The sequence below is a fragment of the Equus asinus genome, chromosome X (assembly GCF_041296235.1).
Source record: "Equus asinus isolate D_3611 breed Donkey chromosome X, EquAss-T2T_v2, whole genome shotgun sequence".
NCBI classification, from domain to species: domain Eukaryota; kingdom Metazoa; phylum Chordata; class Mammalia; order Perissodactyla; family Equidae; genus Equus; species Equus asinus.
In genome coordinates, this window is record NC_091820.1 from 40,281,617 (window position 1) to 40,298,801 (window position 17,185).

Below are 17,185 nucleotides of genomic sequence, written 5' to 3' on the forward strand. Positions count from 1 at the left end.
AGGAAGATGAGCCCTAAGCTAACTACTGCCAATCCTCCTCTTTTTGCTGAGGAAGACTGGCCCTGAGCTAACATCCGTGCCCATCTTCCTCTACTTTATATGTGGGACGCCTACCACAGCATGGGTTGCCAAGCGGTGCCATGTCCGCACCCGGGATCTGAACTGGCGAACCCCGGGCTGCCAAAGTGGAATGTGCGCACTTAACTGCTGTGCCACTGGGCCGGCCCCTAAATGCTTATTTTAGAAAAGAAGAAATATCTCAAATCCATAATCTAAGATTCCAATTTAAGAAGCTAGGAAAAGAGCAAAATAAATTCAAATAAAGAAGGAAGGGAATAATGAGGATAAACCAATGAAATTGATGACCAAAAAATAATTTTAAAAGCCCCCAATGAAATCAAAAGCTGGTTCTTTTAAAAGATCAATACACTGATAAACCTCTGGCAAGACTGACAAAGAATAAAGAGAAGCACAACAAATAACAACAACAAATAACCAATAACCAAAAAAAGGGGCTATTACTACAAACCTCACAGACATTACTAAACAAATAATAAGGAAATACTATGAATAACTCTCCACACATACATTTGACAACTTAGATGAAAATGACCAATTCCTTGAAGCCACAAACTACCAAACCTCACCAAGATTAAATAGATACCCTGAGTAGCCTTCTAATTATTAAGGAAAGTTAAAAAAGACTTTCTGAAAAAGAAATCTCCAGGTCCAAATGGTTTCATTGGTGAATTTTGCCAAATATTTAAAGAATAAATAACAATAAATATACATTATCTTTTCCAGAGAATAGGAGGGAAACTTCCTAACTCATTTTTTGAGGCCAGTATTACCCTGATATCAACACCAAAGACAGTAGAAATAAAGAAAATTAGGGACCAATATTCCTGATGAAGATAGATGTAAAAATTCTCAAAAAAATGTTAGAAGGTTGACTCCTGCAACATATAAAAAGAATAATACACCACCACCACGGGGGGGTTTATCCTAGGAATGCAAAAATCTATCATATTAACATCTAGAGAATAAAAATCACATGATCATATCAATAAATGCAGAAAAAGCATTTGATAAGATGCATCTGCAATAATAATAATAATAGTAATAATAATAATAAAACTCTCAGCAAACTAGACTAGAGGAGAACTTCCTCAACCTGAGAAAGGGCATTTACAAAAAATCCTTCAGCTAACATATTTAATGAAGACAGACTGCATGCTTTTCTTCTAAGATTGGGAACAAGGCAAGGATATTCACTCTCACTATTCCTATTCAACATAGTACTGGCAATCTTAGCCAGCACAATAAAGCAAGAATAAGAAATAAAAATATGCAGATTAGGAAGAAATAAAACTGTCTCTATTCACAGAAGGCATGATTATATGTCCAATGAATTCCAGAAAAGCTATAGAAATATTCTGAGAACTAATAAGTGAATTTAGCAAAGTCATTAGATACAAGGTCAACCTACAAACATCAATCTTACTTCTACAAATGAGCAATGAACAATTGGAAACAAAATATTTAAGAATAATATTTACAATAGCTCCAAAAAATGAAATACTTGGATATAAATCTAACAAAACATGTACAAGATCTGTATGCTGAAACCTACAAAATGCTGATGAAAGAAATCAAAGACGACCTAAATAACTGGAAAGACATACTGTGTTCACGGATTGGAAGACTCAAAATAGTAAAGATGCCAATTCTTTTTTTTTTTTAAAGATTTTATTTTTTCCTTTCTCTCCCCAAAGCCCCCCGGTACATAGTTGTGTATTCTTCGTTGTGGGTCCTTCTAGTTGTGGCATGTGGGACGCTGCCTCAGCGTGGTCTGATGAGCAGTGCCATGTCCGCGCCCAGGATTCGAACCAACGAAACACTGGGCCGCCTGCAGCGGAGCGCGCGAACTTAACCACTCGGCCACGGGGCCAGCCCCCTCTTTTTTTTTTTCAAAGATTTTATTTTTTTCCTAAGATGCCAATTCTTTCCAAATTGTTCTACAGATTTAAATCAATTCCAATTAAAATTGCAGCAGAGTTTTTTTTTTTGTAAATATAGTCAAGCTGATTCTAAAATTTACACGGAAGGCCAAAGGAGCTAAAACAATGTTGAAAAAGAACAAAGTTTCAGAAATCACACTACCCAATTTTAAGGCTAATGTATAGTGACAGAAATCAGATCAGTGGTTATCTGGGGACCAAAGGAAAGGATTACAAAGGGACACAGGGAAAGTCTTGGGGCAGTAGACAGATTCATTATCTTGCTTTCAGTGTTGGTTTCATTAATCTATATGTATGCCAAACTTAGCAAATTGTACACTTTCAATATGTGTTGGCCAATTATAACGCAATAAAACTATTTTTTAAAAAAGAATTTTTTCCAAAGTGATGTATTACTTTTACATCTATTAGGTGGCAGTTGGAACCATGGACTTTGCCAAAGTGTTTAATTCTTATCCTCCAGCAATATTTTAGTTTATAAAATAACAAACTAAAAGAAGAGTAATATGGGGCCAGCCCAATGGTGCAGCGGTTAAGTTCGCATATTCCACACTTCAGCAGCCCGTTCGGATCCCGGGTGTGGACCTATGCACTGCTTGGCGAGCCATGCTGTGGCAGGCGTCCCACATATAAAGTAGAGGAAGATGGGCACGGATGTTAGCTCAGGGCCAGTCTTCCTCAGCAAAAAGAGGACGATTGGCGACAGATGTTAGCTCAGGGCTAATCTTCCTCAAAAAAAAAAAAAGAGTAATATGAAGGTAGATTAGCATTGCAGCATATTTTATAAGATTATGATGAAAATAAGACGGAACATAATCATAATAAATCATTACCAGATTACTATTTATTAGTTTTTTGAAGCTTTAGGTATAGTAAGTATGAGACGCAGAATAAAGAACAGATACGGTCTCTTCCCTCTCCCCTCCTCCACCAGCAATTTGCAAAGAATCAAGAGGCTGGTTGTCAGATGAACAATTCTTTACATTTCTATAGTACCTTTGCAGAAGGTCTATAGTATGTTATGAAAACCACCTGCCCCCCATTTGTTAAAAATGCTCTACCTTTAAAAAATTGTAAAGAAAAATTTAACCCTGTTAATAATATTATTGCTTTATTTTTTTCTAACTAGATTGAAATTTGAGCTCCAGAATTTTCTAGTTATCTTCAAAGTTTCCTCCAGTGGGAAAGAAGGCCTAGCGCTCATCCTGCGTAGGCATAAGGAGGAATTCCTTTGACCCCCAGGCCAGTTATCTGTTAAAAAAAGACAGGAGAGAAACTCTGAAAAAAGGTAATTCACAAATATTCTTTAAAAACATTTTTCTGATTCATAATAATATATTTAGCCACCTATTATCCTTGTTTTATTTCCTATCATAAGAAGGAATTACTGGATTAGGTATTTATGGGCCAACCCAATTATTCACATATATAATAATCCAACTAGCAACCATTTACAGTTAACTTGGATTTAAAACTGAATTTATTTCTATCATTTTTCCACCTGTTAAGAAAGGGGTTTGAGCCAGATGATTTCTATATTTCTTTTCAGCTCAAAAGGGGTATAATTTTTATCAGTGTTTGTTTTGTTGCAAAAGAAAAGTTAAAAACCTGAAAATATTCTGTGACATCAAAACGATCAACTGATCTTACAAACATGTTTCAAACACTGGTTTTTTAAGCCTATTCTACTGATTTACAGAATTTCAACAAACACTACTGAAGCAAAAAAAAAAAATTTTAAGTACTGTACAAGGTAGGCTAAACACATTGTTCTGGACTTCAGATAAGTGACAGTCTAGAAAATGTAAATAAAGTGTTTTTACGTCTAGCACGATGAGCTTAAAATGCGAGATAGAATTATGTTTTGGAAGTATGAAAAAGCACTCATTGCTCAGTTTCTTAACTGAGACTCTCCCACCTCACCCTCAAAATAAAAGAAATAGCCAGATCACCTTGAAAATGCCACCAGCTTCAGGCTGCCGCAAGAGAGCCTCGGGGTCGAGTCCAGCCCGGGCGCAGGTCACGTACATTTCAGAGTAATCCTTCCCTCCGAAGCAGCACGAAGTGGTTTTATCAACAGGCAACTTCACAGTTTGGAGTCTTTTCCCTAGATCACCAAATATTTTATTAAAATCTAGTTCTAGCAAATTTTCAACCTGCGCAAACTGTCAGGACCCCTTGCGGAGTAATAGGGAAGTTCAAAGAGGATTGTGGAGGTCAGACTTCAACCACGTAGTTAACCTACCTTCCCCGGCAATTTGTTCTGAGCAGAAAGACTTATCTCCCCAGGAAAAGAAGTTCTGACTATAAATTTCGGGCTGTCTTTGGCCTTTATTTCCCAAAATCATCCACTTGAGACCTTTGAATACATCTCTATATGACTTTATTAGTAATGAAGTTTCTCCAGTCCCTGGTGTCTGGTGTTTTCTAGCCATAGCAGGGATTTCCCATTTGGCTTAGGCCTACCTGTCTCAGGATCTAAACGAATCACTCTTCCTCCGTTGTAACAGGCCACCCAGAGCTTCCCCTCAGTATCAATACACATTCCATCTGGGATATGTTCTTCCTTCTCCAGCTTGTAAACACTTCTGCGGTTAGCTGTGGTGAAAAAAACCACACACACACGACAACACAATAGGCCAGTCAATACTGAGCATCAAACAATGAGTAACCAAGCTGATGAGAAACACGGATCGCTTCTGCTCATCCAGGGCCTGGCGTGGGGGCACCACAAGTAGAATGGTTCAGAAGGATTCCTAGCTCTAGAAAATGTCCAGAAACCTGAGCGGGCACCCCTCAACAAAGAGTTTTTACCACACGATTTAAGGTGGATCCACTCCCTTTAGTTTGGGTATGAACACGTCTGTCTAAGCTTTCAGAGAAGAGAAAAAAGAAAGCAGAATTCGTAATCAAATAGGAGCAGATCTTTCTGAGGCGGACCTCAGCTGAGGCCTGCAGGCCCGCCTCACGTACGTTTCAGCCTGCGGTTAGGCCTCTGCTGCTTTACTCACAAAAATGCCTACTTTGGTTAACTCCAAGTTCTAGAAGGCAACTTAATGGTGCCATGTGAATAGTTCAAGCACAAAAACAAGTAAGATGTATGAGTTCTGTTTCTGCCTGACTGAATGCTCCGGGATCACCTGCCCAAACTAAATATTAGAAGAGCTTGTTTCTGAAAAGGGGTTGTTCTGAAACCCACTGGCTGGCCTTAAAGGGGGAATCAGAGTGCACAAAAGATAAACATCAAGACCCGGGTCATTGCAATAATCAGACTGAGGTGTAAGGGAAAAAATGTTAAAACCGTGTGTGAATAAAATGGGTAAAAACAGTCAAAAAAGAGAGCACTACATGTTTCAAACCAAAACATCCATACTGGAATATTTTGCCTCTGACTAAATCCACATGAGAGTTTTGTGATTTTTTTTAGCCATTTTTATTATTGGTTTTGCTCTTGTGGTTTGGCATCTTTATGAAACAGTTTCAAGTACTCCCTTCTCAATTCTTCTCACTAATTCCTTCCCTCCCAGTTTCAAGCTATGACTCATGTAGAGCCCATTGATGGAATTGAACAATCTGTGACTACTTCTTTTTTTTTTTTTTGAGGAAGATTAGCCCTGAGCTAACATCTGCTGCCAATCCTCCTCTTTTTGCTGAGGCAGACTGGCCCTGCACTAACATCCATGCCCTTCTTCCTCTAAGTTATGTGGGACACCTGCCACAGCATGGCTTGACAAGCAGTGTGTAGGTCCCCACCCGGGATCCGAACCAGTGAACCCAGGGCTGCCACAGTGGAACGTGGGAACTTAACCACTGCACTATCAGGCCGGCCCTCTGCAACTACTTTGTTTACTTTTCCATTTTGAAAGGTTGGTAATTTATCTCTGACAATTTGCCTATGGTTGACTAAAGTACAAATAAGAAATAGCAACCCCAAACTCTACTTTTCTGGTCTTTTATCCCATTCTGCTGTATATTATTTGCCTTTAGGCACCTCCTGGTAGAACAGGATCCATTTCACACTAAACCTCTTTCTAGTGATGGCGACAAGAAAGAGGATTAAGGATCTATCTATATTAGGCCAACTGTGGCCACATTTAATTGTGTTGAGGGCCATGCCTTGACTGGCAGCATGGTCAAGTCTGCATAACCATTACTGTATTGGAATAATAATATTGGACAGCTCTCTATTTGACAAGTAAGGACCTTTTCACATACATACATATGAAAAAATACCAGCAGTGTTAAGAAAAGTAATGAAAAAGTACTTACAGATCCTTCCTGTCAGCAGGTCATAGTCAAAGGCATCCACAGAGTAGGACAGGCTGTCGATGTAATAGAAGATTTTGTGGTCCAGGGACCAATCCAAACCGTTGGAGATGTCCACCTGGTCAAAGTACTTTTCCACGTGGTGGTCAGGAAAGAGGGCGTACAGGGACCCTTGGTGCCGCTCCGTAACTGCCGGGGCTGTTTCCTCAGCCATGGTGCCTACAAAACCCACAGAGCACTGAGCCCGCCCCGCAGCATCCTGCCCCGTGTGCTACACCATCTTTTCTCACCAGGGTCCCTTTCTCATGACTAGATCAAGGAAATCATTATACAATCCCAATCTGCGTCCTATAGTTCTAAAAAATGACAACTACCTTGCTTATAATGCAAATTAAAACTATACCAAGAGGTTCTGGTTCCAGACAAGGAGGAGTTCATCGGCACCAATCTCATTTTCTCCACTAAGCACAACTACAAAACCTGGACAAAACACACGGCGTAGCTATTTGAGAACTCTGAAAAGTGAATATCAGGCAGCTCAGGGAAGAACACCAGAATCTGAAGTACCACCTAATTGGTGGTGAGTTCTCCATTTTATCCTCCCGTACGTCCCAGCCTGAACTCAATAAAGCCTGGAATTTGGAAGCGAGCACTGTGGTGCAGGCTGACAGGGAGCCAAGAGAAACCCTCTAGATCTGGCTCAAGGAGCAGAAAAGGAAACTCTTGAGGCTCGGAGAGAGTGGAAGAAATCTCCTGGTTGTTTTCCACTCCTTTCTCTCCATTCTCTCATGCACCGGTCCCAAGGCAATTCTGCAGCCAGGGTAGCAACAGCAGAGAGTGGCCAGCAACGGGAACCTACGGGAATCAAACGCTGAGCTAAGGGGCTGTTCCTCTCCGTTTGGTGAAGCTGCAGGGATAAAAGGGCAGAGCCAAGCACTGCTGCTCTGGTGTTCTCTCTCTCTCTCTCCCTCCCTCTCTGTCCTCCTGCCATCTGGCCCCGGAGGCAGCACAATCATAGAAGTGGGTGGTTTCTGGCTAGGAATGAAAAGGAGAGCTCCAGGAAACTGGAAAGAACCTGGAGATAGTGAAGAGGGATGTTGCTCAGGAATGCAACCCCCTGAAGCTGTTCATGATCTCCTGGCTCATCTTTACTTGTATATGCAGGGATCTGATTCTAATTAGCATACCAAAGACTGAGAATGGGAGCGAATGGATAGAACATCTTCTAAGTCTCAGACTGACCCGAGTGGCACACACGTGGGACAGATCCTAATGGTACCTAACAGAAAGCAGCTTGGAACTCGTGGTCTGCACCTAAACATATAGATTACTTACTAAAACAAATATATCAACATTCTCCATAGGATTTAAACAAGACACAGGGTCTCATAACCTAATAGTCAAAATGTCGGAGGTACAATCCAAAATTACTTGGCAGCACACAGAAGCATGCAAATCTCAACTCATATAAGAATCAACACATGCAGAAAATGAGATGCCACAGATGCTGGAATTATTTGACAAAGACTAAAGCAGCTCTTATAAAAAATGCTCAAATGAGCAATTTGTAAACAGTCTTGAAACAAAACTCAAAATAGAAAATATCAGCAAAGAAGTAGAAGATATAAAGGATGGCCAAATGAAAATTTTAGAAGTGAAAAATAAAATAACTGAAATACAAAACTCACTGGACGGACTCAATAGCAGAATAGAGATGACAGAGGGAAGAGTCAGTGTACCTGATGCTAGATCCATAGAAATGATCCAATCTGAGCAACAGAGAGAAAAGATGGAAAAACATGAACAGAGCTTTAGGGACCTGTGGGACAAGAACAAAAGGGCTAACATATGTGTAATTGGACTCCTGGAGAAGAGGAGAAAGAATACAGGGCCAAAAAAACATTTGAAGAAGTAATGGCTCAAAATTCCCCAAGTTTGGTGAAAAGCATAGAACTATCTATTCAAGAAGCTGAGCAAATCCCAAACAGGATAAGCCCAGAGAAACCTATACCCAGACCATCATAATCAAATTTCTGAAAACTAAAGTCAAATAGAAATCCTTGAGAGCAATGAAAGAAAAATGACATATTACATCTAATAATTATTATTATTTATTTCAATGTCTGTGGATTTTTCATGAGAAACCATGGAGGTGAGAAGGAAGTGACACATTTTTGATTTGCTGAAAGAAATAAAATTGTCAGCCTGGAATTCTATATTCAGTAAAACTATCCTTCAAGAATGAAGGTGAGAGAAGGACATTCTCATATGAAGTAAAGAACTAAGAGAATTCACAGCCAGCGGACCTGCTCTAAAAGAATTGCTAAAGGAAGTTCTTCATATAAGGGAAGTGATACCAAAAGAAAGCTTGGAACATCAGGAATGAAGGAAGAGCAATAGAGATACTAAATACATGAGTAAATATAATAGACTCTTCTTCTCCTCTTTAGCTCTTTAAATATTTCTGATAGTTAAAGCAAAAATTACATTTTCTGATGGGATTTTCAATGTATGTATATAAAGACAACTACAGCATAAAGAGCTGACTACCGATTGAAGTGGTAAAATATTGGTTTTAGTTAGACTATGAAAAATTAACTATATATTTTGCAATCCCTTCAGAAACCCTTAAAAAACTATACAGAGATATAGTGAAAAATTACAATAAATAAATTAAAATTAAATTCTAGAAAATGTTCAAATAATCCAAAAGAAGACAGGAAGGGAAACAGAGGAACAAAGACTACAGACGTAAAGAAGAGAAAACAAATAATAAAATGGCAGATCTAAGTCAAAGCATATCAATAATTACATTAAATAAATAATCTAAACACATCAATTAAGATAGAGACTGTCAGAATGATTTTTTTTTTTTTTTTTGAGGAAGATTAGCCCTGAGCTAACATCTGCTGCCAATCCTCCTCTTTTTGCTGAGGAAGCCTGGTTCTGAGCTCACATCTGTGCCCATCCTCCTCCACTTTATACGTGGGACGCCTACCACAGCATGGCCTGCCAAGCGGTGCCATGTCCGCACCCGGGATCCAAACCAGCGAACTCCAGGCCGCCAAAGCGGAACGTGCGAACTTAACTGATGCACGACTGGGGCGACCCTGTCAGAATGATTTTTTAAAAATCCAGCTATATGCTGTCTACAAGAAACTCACTTCAAATGTAATGACATAGGTAGTGTGAAAGTAAAAGAGGGGAAAAGATAGACCATGCAAATATTAATCAAAAGAAAGCTGGAGAGGCTATGTTAATATCAGACAAAATAGAGCAAAGAAAATTACCAGGGATAAATGGTATGTGTATGCACTTAACAACAGAGCTTCAAAATATGTAAAGCAAAAGTCAGAATTGAAAGGAGAAATAGACAAATCCACAATTATGGTTGGCAATGTCAGCGTTCCTCTCTCAGTAAGAGAAACAAATGGACAGAAAATCAGCAAAGAAATGGAAGAACTGAACACCATCAACCAACTGGATCTAAGTGACATTTATAGAACACTCCACCCCACAACAGCAGATACACATTCTTCTCAAGTGCACGTGAATATTCAGTTAGATAGACTTGAGTGTGATCTCAGGGGCGGAGCAGAACTTGACTGTAACAAAGCAACTGGAAAGCTCTTCTACTATACCATGCTCCATCCGAAAGAAGATCGAGAGGAAAATGGACTAATACGGGGAAGCTGGAACAGCCAGCCAGCCAGGGCAAGCCCTCCCTCCCTGGGGAGAAGGCTGTTCATGCAGCAGTCTCCAGCTGCGGGTGGCTGAGTTTGTTCATTAATATTCCTCCCCACTATCTGCCTCACAGAAAGAGATGCCCAAAACATGAATGTGAATCCCCCACTGCATGGAAAGGGCTTTTTCTCGGAGGGAAAGAATAAGCCGGAGCCCTGGCTTATCCATCATTATCTAGGAGTGAGCACAGACAGGTCAGACCTTGGGTGTGGCGCCACCTTCAGGTTACTACCTGCCACCTTGAGATCCCATCTAGACTATGAGGTGACTCCACCCTTTTCCAGTTCAGGGGCCCCTCTCAGCACTTGCTGAAAGCTAGGAACTCTGTCTGCAAAAAGGTTCTCAGGTGCTATTGGCAGAGGCACACAACCAGTATGTACACCCACAGTGATGCCTATAATTTGAAGGGGTTTCCTGAGGGCACAGGCTAAGAAATGGGGACCCCAGGCTAAGAACTCAGGCCTCTGAGGACGTCTTTATTTTGTCTCACGAAGTGCCACGGGACTGTAAACTTCCAGCCCTAAGGGAGAGAGAAAATCAGTTCCAACAGGAAGCCAGGGTAGCTAATTACATTTCTTTATCCTGCAGAAATTACTGGCAGAAAGGCTTCCAACGGATTCTCATCTTTAATCTTTCAACCTGTCCTGGACTTTGTCTGTGGTTGTGTAAAGTCCAGGAAGATGGGAAACAATCCACAGCCAGCTGCTCAGATCTCACCTACCTTCTATGTTGGAAGTGAATGGAGCCAGGACAGCATGGCCGACAACGTGAGAGGGTGGCGTGGGGAGGCGAGACAGCAGGGGTTTAGAATCAACTTTGGCTAACTTAAAGGGTTGGTGTGAGGGGAGGTAAATGAGAACTTTATGTGAAATGCATTATTTAATTTCAAACTATCATTAAAATTCATTTAAAGTTGTGTATAAGTCATTCTGCAACCATCATGATAAAGATTGGTTCCAGCAAGAATTATCAACGAATGTAAAAGCTAAGGGAGAACTTTTCTTGAGGACCAGGATATTTGCTTGGACTCAAAGCAGCTCCCCATGTTGTAGCCAGCCTCCAAGATGGCCCCTAATGATGCCTGCCTCCCAGTATTCACACCTTGTACATAGTCCCCTCCATCATCATCGGTGAGACCAACAGCACACGGCAAAAATGATGGCATGTCACTTCCGAGCTAGGCAATAATAAGACGGTAGCTTCCACCCTGGGTGCTCTCTGTCTCTCATCATGGGCTCTGAGGGAAGAGAGAGGCCCATGCGGTAAGGAACTGAGCCTCCTGCCAACCCCCAAGTGAGTGAGCTTAGATGCAGACAGATCCTCCAGGCCCCCTCAGAGACTCCAGCGCCTTCTGAGGCCTTGGCCAACAGCTTGACTGCAGCTTCATAAAACAACCTTGAACTAGAACCAGCCAGCTAAGCCACGCTCAGATTTTTGACCTTCAGAAACTATGTGAGATAATAACTGTTTCTTATTTTAAGCCACTAAATTTCAGGGTAATTTGTTACACAGCAATAGATACCTAACAAACCTCACAAAATGCTTATAGATTGCAATTAAAAAACAGTAACTATGCAGTAGAGAAATCTGAGAAGATCTTAGCCAGGTGATCAAAATTAACATCACCAATGAGGGACAGATGGCACCTAGAAGGACAAAACGTCACCTACGCAGTATTCTAGCCACAGATGTATAGCGTCAATCTCATCACAAGGAAACATTAGACAAACACAGAAACATGAGGAATGTTCTATTAAAAAGGGGGGAAGTTGGGCGGGACTGTATTCTTCAACAGTGGCAATGTCATAAAAAACAAAGAAAGGCTAAGTTCTGTTCCAGGTTAAAGAAGATGAAAGAGACATGACAACTGGATGCAGTAAGTGATCCCAGCCTGGATCCTGTGCTGGAGGGAAAAAATGCTGTAAAGGACATTATTTGGTCAATTGCCAAAACTAGAGTATAGACAGTATATCCGATAAAATTATTGTATCAATGTTAAACTTCTTTAAGTTGATAGCTGTGCTGTGGTCACGTAAGACTATGTCATTTTTCTTGGGAAGTTCACACTGAAGTATTTTTGGGGTAAAGGCATGCGATATACGCAACTTACTCTCAAATGATTCTGGAGAAAAATATGTTTATATATAGAGAGAGGAAGCAACTGGAACCAAATGTTGACAAGAGGTGGGTCTAGGTAGAGGGTGTTGTTTGTACTATTCTTAAATTTTTTTTCTATAAATTTGAAATTGTTCCCAATTTAAACATCAACAACAACAAAACCTCTAGTTTAAAACTCATTTAAACTACAAAAGTACATACAAATTTTAGTCTCTGCTAGAGACAGAAACTGAAAGGAATATCGGTGAAATTTTTCTCATGGGATTTTTTTTTAGGAAACAAGCGACTCAACTAATAAAAGGACAACCCAAGCCCCATTATGAATAACGGTTTTCCCACTACAGCTGTGAGACTTTTAGAAGACACATTGCGCTTTTCTCCTGAGCTCAGTGAGCACGTGCTGAAGATAAACCATACCAGCAAAGTATCTCCCCGCGGGATCCACCTTCCCGTCATTGAATCGATTGTTTTTCTTGTCTTTCTCTACCGCGGCCAGGACAACTACTGACTGATCTTCCCAGTTCAAAGCACAGAACTTCGTTCCAATTGTGGCGACATAGCCTCCCGACTGGCGGAGGGCCACTGAGCCAACCGGGGCATCTGTGGAGGCAAAGGCAGCAGTCAGAAGGCGGCCCCCTGCCGCCGTCACGCCCCCTGGCGTGTCTACCAGGATTTCAGCTCTTTGGACAATGGGTCGCTCTCCTCCCTCTGTCGAATAGTGAAGGCTATGAAACCAAGTATATTCTTTGAGCATGAACTCTGTGTGCTGTTCTGGGCAGCAGGATAGAAAGGGGAACAAAACCCAACGCCTCTGGAAGCTCCCAGTCTAGTGGGAGAAGCAGAGAAGTCAAACCACGGCAGTCACCATACACGGGGACAGGTGCCACATCAAGTTAAGAGGAGGGGTTCCTAACCTGGGTGGGGCAGGCACCAGAGCAGTTGTCACAGAGCAAGCTACGCTCAATTTGCCTGATCTCCAGGAAATTCAGAGACACAAACTGTGTTTTGTTCCAGCAACTAGGCTTTGTGACATCTCTCTCTCCCTCCAATACAGGACTTGTCTCTTTTTTTTTTTTTTTTTTTTTGCTGAGGAAGATTTGCCCTGAGCTAACATCCATGCCAATCTTTCACTATTTTTTAGTATGTGGGCCGCCAGCACAGCATGGCTGCTAACAGAGCAGCATAGGTCCACGCCTGGGAACCGAACCCAGGCTGCCGAAGGGGAGCGTGCTGAACTTAACCACTAGGCTACCAGGGCTGGCCCAGGACTTGTCTTTTCTAAGGGGCTTATTTCATACGTATTTAATTGAAAATTGTTTCTCAAACCCTTTTTGGAAGTAAGCATGACAAAAAATAATAAATAGGAATATAGATGCAGTGATAAAACCATCATGTCTTCATTATAATACTATATTTTGTAATTTTAAATTTTAGGTTTTCTGGGTTTAATATTTTTCCATGTATAAGGAAAATTCTTTCTTTAAGGTGGAGAGATTGATTGCTGTGGTGGGCAGTCACAGGAAACAAATTTATTTTGAAAACATTTCCTAAGCACCTATTCAGTGCAGGGCGCCGGCGCCTTGGGAGCAGCTCTTACTTAGCTAAAAGCCCTGCTCAGAAGGGTCCCAGGGAATGTGCAGGACACTATTAGGAGGGTCACACCCTCAACAGCGATGCCACCCTGGGGCCCAAGACTTCTGTCAGCTTCCCGAGCTACTGCTGACACCACCAGGCCTTTTCATTTGGGGGGCTTGCAGGTTAGGGGTGGGAACAGCCCCCCACCCTGTGCATGTTGGGAAGGAGCGACCAGGGAAGGCCATGGCTCCCTTCCCCCACTCTGACCTCTGCTGTCCCAGTCACTTTGCCTCCAGCCACAGTCATATCCCTGAGTGAATTAGAAAACTGCTTCCTCTGATTAAAAAAATCTTGAGGTCCCCAGTTGGGGGTTGAGAGAGCATCCCAAGGTCATAGGAATTCCTGGTTGTTTTTCTGTGAACATAGTAACGAAAACAAGAAACTTCTTTCTCTAGCGCTACTCAAGCCCACACCCTTGGGATAAAAGCCTCCTCCAGGAGTCACACCGGCCGGAAGCAGAGCCACATTGAAACGCACTCGCAATTCCTCGTGCATCCTAGTTTGTACAGGGAGCAGATGGTCCCGGGTGATGCTTTCTGAGTCTGAAAGCTCTTCTTTTCACTTTCAAAGAAAGCTATACCTGTTCTTATATTGAAAATTAAGGCCCTGGCCTGACCCAAGGGAGACAGCCTTTGCTGTGCCACAAACCGGTTCTCCAGCTTTCAGTCATCTGAGGGTGGTAAGGAGAGCTCCTCCAGGGCCTCACCATCCAAACCCGATGGGGAACGTTGCCCTCACCCACAGGAGAAGAGGAAAGTACTGACCATCCAGAATTTACTCCGGGGTCAAAGTAGGAGGACCCAGAGAGCAGGACAATCTACAAGTGTGAAAGCATATTCAGTATGCTTAAACACGAAGGGTCCGGGGAATGACACATGAGGTGACCACCCCTCCCCAGGGAAAAGATGTCTGTCGGGCTGCTCGGAGCTGGGCCTTCATCCTTACCCACGGTCATTCGCTGCACTTGCTTGCTGAGCGCATCCCACCGGCAAACCTTTTTGGCAGGAATATCTACGAAGAGCAGAGAGCTGGACGCTTCCTCCCACACTGGCGACTCACCGCACTGGCAGTTCTCGGGCAGAACACACTCAATCTTAATGGAAGACATTGTCACGGGGGATCTACTGAAGGTGACAGAGAGAAAATGGAATGGAATCACGTGGAGCAAATTCAGCAAAACGCCTGGCTTAGGAGCCTGGTAAGAACCCAAGACAGATGGAGTTCATTATCAGAACTGGAAAAGCTGGCCACCCTTCCCCAAATCAGAATAAGATATGCAATGCGGCAGGAGGCGGCACGCAGGAGGAAGGTCAGAGAGCTGATGGGCGGCAACACGAGACGTCTTCAATCCACTTACCAGTGCTTTTCCTCAAGCTGTCTTTAAAAAGAGGAAGGAAAAAGCAGCACTAACATCCACGCCTTGGCGCTAGTGCTGTTCAGACAAGGCAAGGCTGCCCTTTATGCCGGCGACCGAGGCCCCAGGGCCGGTCAGGGGCCAGGCAGCTCCCTCATTGGTGGCTCCTCTGGGCGTCTGCGGGTCACCGTCTCCTGCTGCCCTCCCCATCCATCGATGTTGTTGATTTCCATCTCTGACTGCTCAAGGCCAGGGCCTTCCTGCTTTGCATTTTTTTCTGAACTGCATTTTTAGAAATACGTTCATCAGTGATAATACACTAAATTAGAACTACCATCCATTTGCAAATGCAGACAATGGAAGGAGTGGAGAAAAGGACGTCACCTGGGCACCGTGGTAGGATCTGACAGCCCCTCAGCTATTTCTTGCTGCCTAGGAAGGCACCAAGCCAGTTTGGCAAGGAGTCTTGAGCTCCAAAAGTGGGAACATTCTATGCTGGGACTTTAGACCAGAGACTGACCAGCGAACAGGGAGAAGAAAAAGAAAAATTATCAGAAAAGGAAAAACATTATCTAAGAAACCCATGTAGGAGAAGGAAGAAAGGCAACTTTCAAGAGCCTGCTATCTTTCCCAACTCTACCCTGATGACCATCCACGCTGCCCGCATCTTCACCTTCTCCCTGGCACCTATCTGCTTTGAAATGAGTGGTCCCACACGTGGATGGGCAAACCAATGAGGGGAAGAAAGGAAAAGAATCTTTGGTTTCATCTTTCCTTCAATAAACTGCATTTGTTTTTAGAGACACACAGATAGTGACGGGCAGTGTCAGAGCACTTGCAATCTTCACCGGCTGTTAGAGATTGGCGCGCGCTCCCAAGGCTTTCACGTTATCAACCTGAGATAAGACCCGAGATCAGACGCGGGACTTGTGCAATGGCAGCTTTTAAGCCCCGCTCGGTCGTGCAAGCCAGGGGCTGGCAAACGGCCTTTTTCCGCCCGGGCTCGGGGCGGGGGCCGCGGCAGCAGAGCGCTGGCGAGCGGGGACGCGGCGCCAGGGGCCCGCGCGACACCTGGGGCATCCGCGCGCCCGAGGGGCCTCCGCACAGCCTGGTGGCGCCGCTGCAGCCTCAGGCGCCCGCCGAGCCCGGCAGGCGACAGCTAGAGGCCGCCCTGCCTTGTCCCGGGCCCCGTCCCGGGCCCCGTCCCCGGCCGGCTGAGGGGGCGCGCAGAGGGCGGTGTGGCTCCCGCCAGCCGGCCCCGGTCGGAAGACCGGCCAAGCGCGCTTTGCTCGGCTGTCGCCAGAACTTTCCTCTACAGAGAGGGGGCGGGAGGCTGGCCCGCCCGGGGCACTCACCCGGCTGGTGACTTGTAGACGCTCAAAGGTCAGGCGGCAGAGCGTCTGGGGCGGGCCTGGCACCCCCCACGCGGTCTTCTCGTTCACGGTGGAGGAATCTTGCAAAGCCACCCCGGCGCAGGGGGCGGGGCAGAGGCTTGGAGCCCAGTGAACCTAATCTTTGGAGTTTGGACGGAGAGCTCAAGTTTCTCTCTTACGTAAACCAAAAAGCTGTCAAATGCAAACAGAGAGCTGGGGTCGAGGGTCCGGTTAAGCACAAACAGGTTAAAAAGAGAACAAAGCGGTTAAATAGATTCTCCCTGGGCCGGCTGAGAAGCATCGGATGGCTGGAGGCCAGCTCTTGCAAAACGTCTGTGGTGCGGGCAGAAGAAAGGCTTGGCTCGATTGGATTTCAAAATCCTATGGAGTAAAAGATCCGCAGCAGCCCTCGGCGGCGCCTTCTCCCTGGACAGCCTCAATGTGCTCCTGGTCCTGCCACCTCACTCTCCGCGCTTTCTCTAAATAACCCGCAAGTTTAAAACATCAGAAAAAATCTTCAGGGAGGGAGGTCAACAGAATGGTGGTTGGCCCTGGGGGATGGGAACCAGGGGTTACCTGTGAAGGGGAGTTAAAGGAATGTACCAGGGGGATGGAGATGTTTTGCATCCTGATGGAAGTTTGCTGCATAGGTATGTGTACTGTCACACCATACA

General features: G+C 43.8%; 1 protein-coding gene across 4 annotated transcripts; it reads right to left on the reverse strand.

Moving 5' to 3' along the window:
* Nucleotides 1–1,960: 1,960 nt before the first annotated feature.
* On the reverse strand, nucleotides 1,961–16,851 carry RGN (regucalcin). Of its 4 annotated transcripts, XM_014867615.3 has the most exons (9): nucleotides 16,494–16,561; nucleotides 15,523–15,653; nucleotides 15,142–15,420; nucleotides 14,730–14,905; nucleotides 12,567–12,749; nucleotides 6,291–6,506; nucleotides 4,488–4,619; nucleotides 3,974–4,128; nucleotides 1,961–3,272 (listed from the first exon to the last, which is right to left on the reverse strand). In XM_014867615.3, exons 4-9 carry the CDS (start codon nucleotides 14,890–14,892, stop codon nucleotides 3,222–3,224), a joined length of 900 nt encoding a protein of 299 aa, XP_014723101.2. In that variant the 5' UTR covers nucleotides 14,893–14,905; nucleotides 15,142–15,420; nucleotides 15,523–15,653; nucleotides 16,494–16,561; the 3' UTR covers nucleotides 1,961–3,221. The 4 variants fall into 4 exon arrangements, with proteins under 4 accessions (XP_014723101.2, XP_014723100.2, XP_014723103.2 ...); XM_014867614.3 differs by lacking the exon at nucleotides 15,523–15,653 and having other exon boundaries at nucleotides 14,730–14,908; nucleotides 16,494–16,519; XM_014867617.3 differs by lacking the exons at nucleotides 15,142–15,420; nucleotides 15,523–15,653 and having other exon boundaries at nucleotides 16,494–16,851.
* Between the last annotated feature and the right edge of the window lie 334 nt (nucleotides 16,852–17,185).

What these genes read in the sequence shown, in the direction of transcription:
- RGN (XM_014867617.3), bottom strand. Translation starts at nt 14,892, where the DNA reads ATGTCTTCCATTAAGATTGAGTGTGTTCTGCCCGAGAACTGCCAGTGC. An exon ending in CCTGCTGACAGGAAGGATCT is followed by an intron (nt 4,620 to 6,290) that starts GTAAGTACTTTT and finishes TTTTCACCACAG; the next exon opens with CTAACCGCAGAAGTGTTTAC. An exon ending in AAGCTGGTGGCATTTTCAAG is followed by an intron (nt 3,273 to 3,973) that starts GTGATCTGGCTA and finishes TTTTTTTAACAG; the next exon opens with ATAACTGGCCTGGGGGTCAA.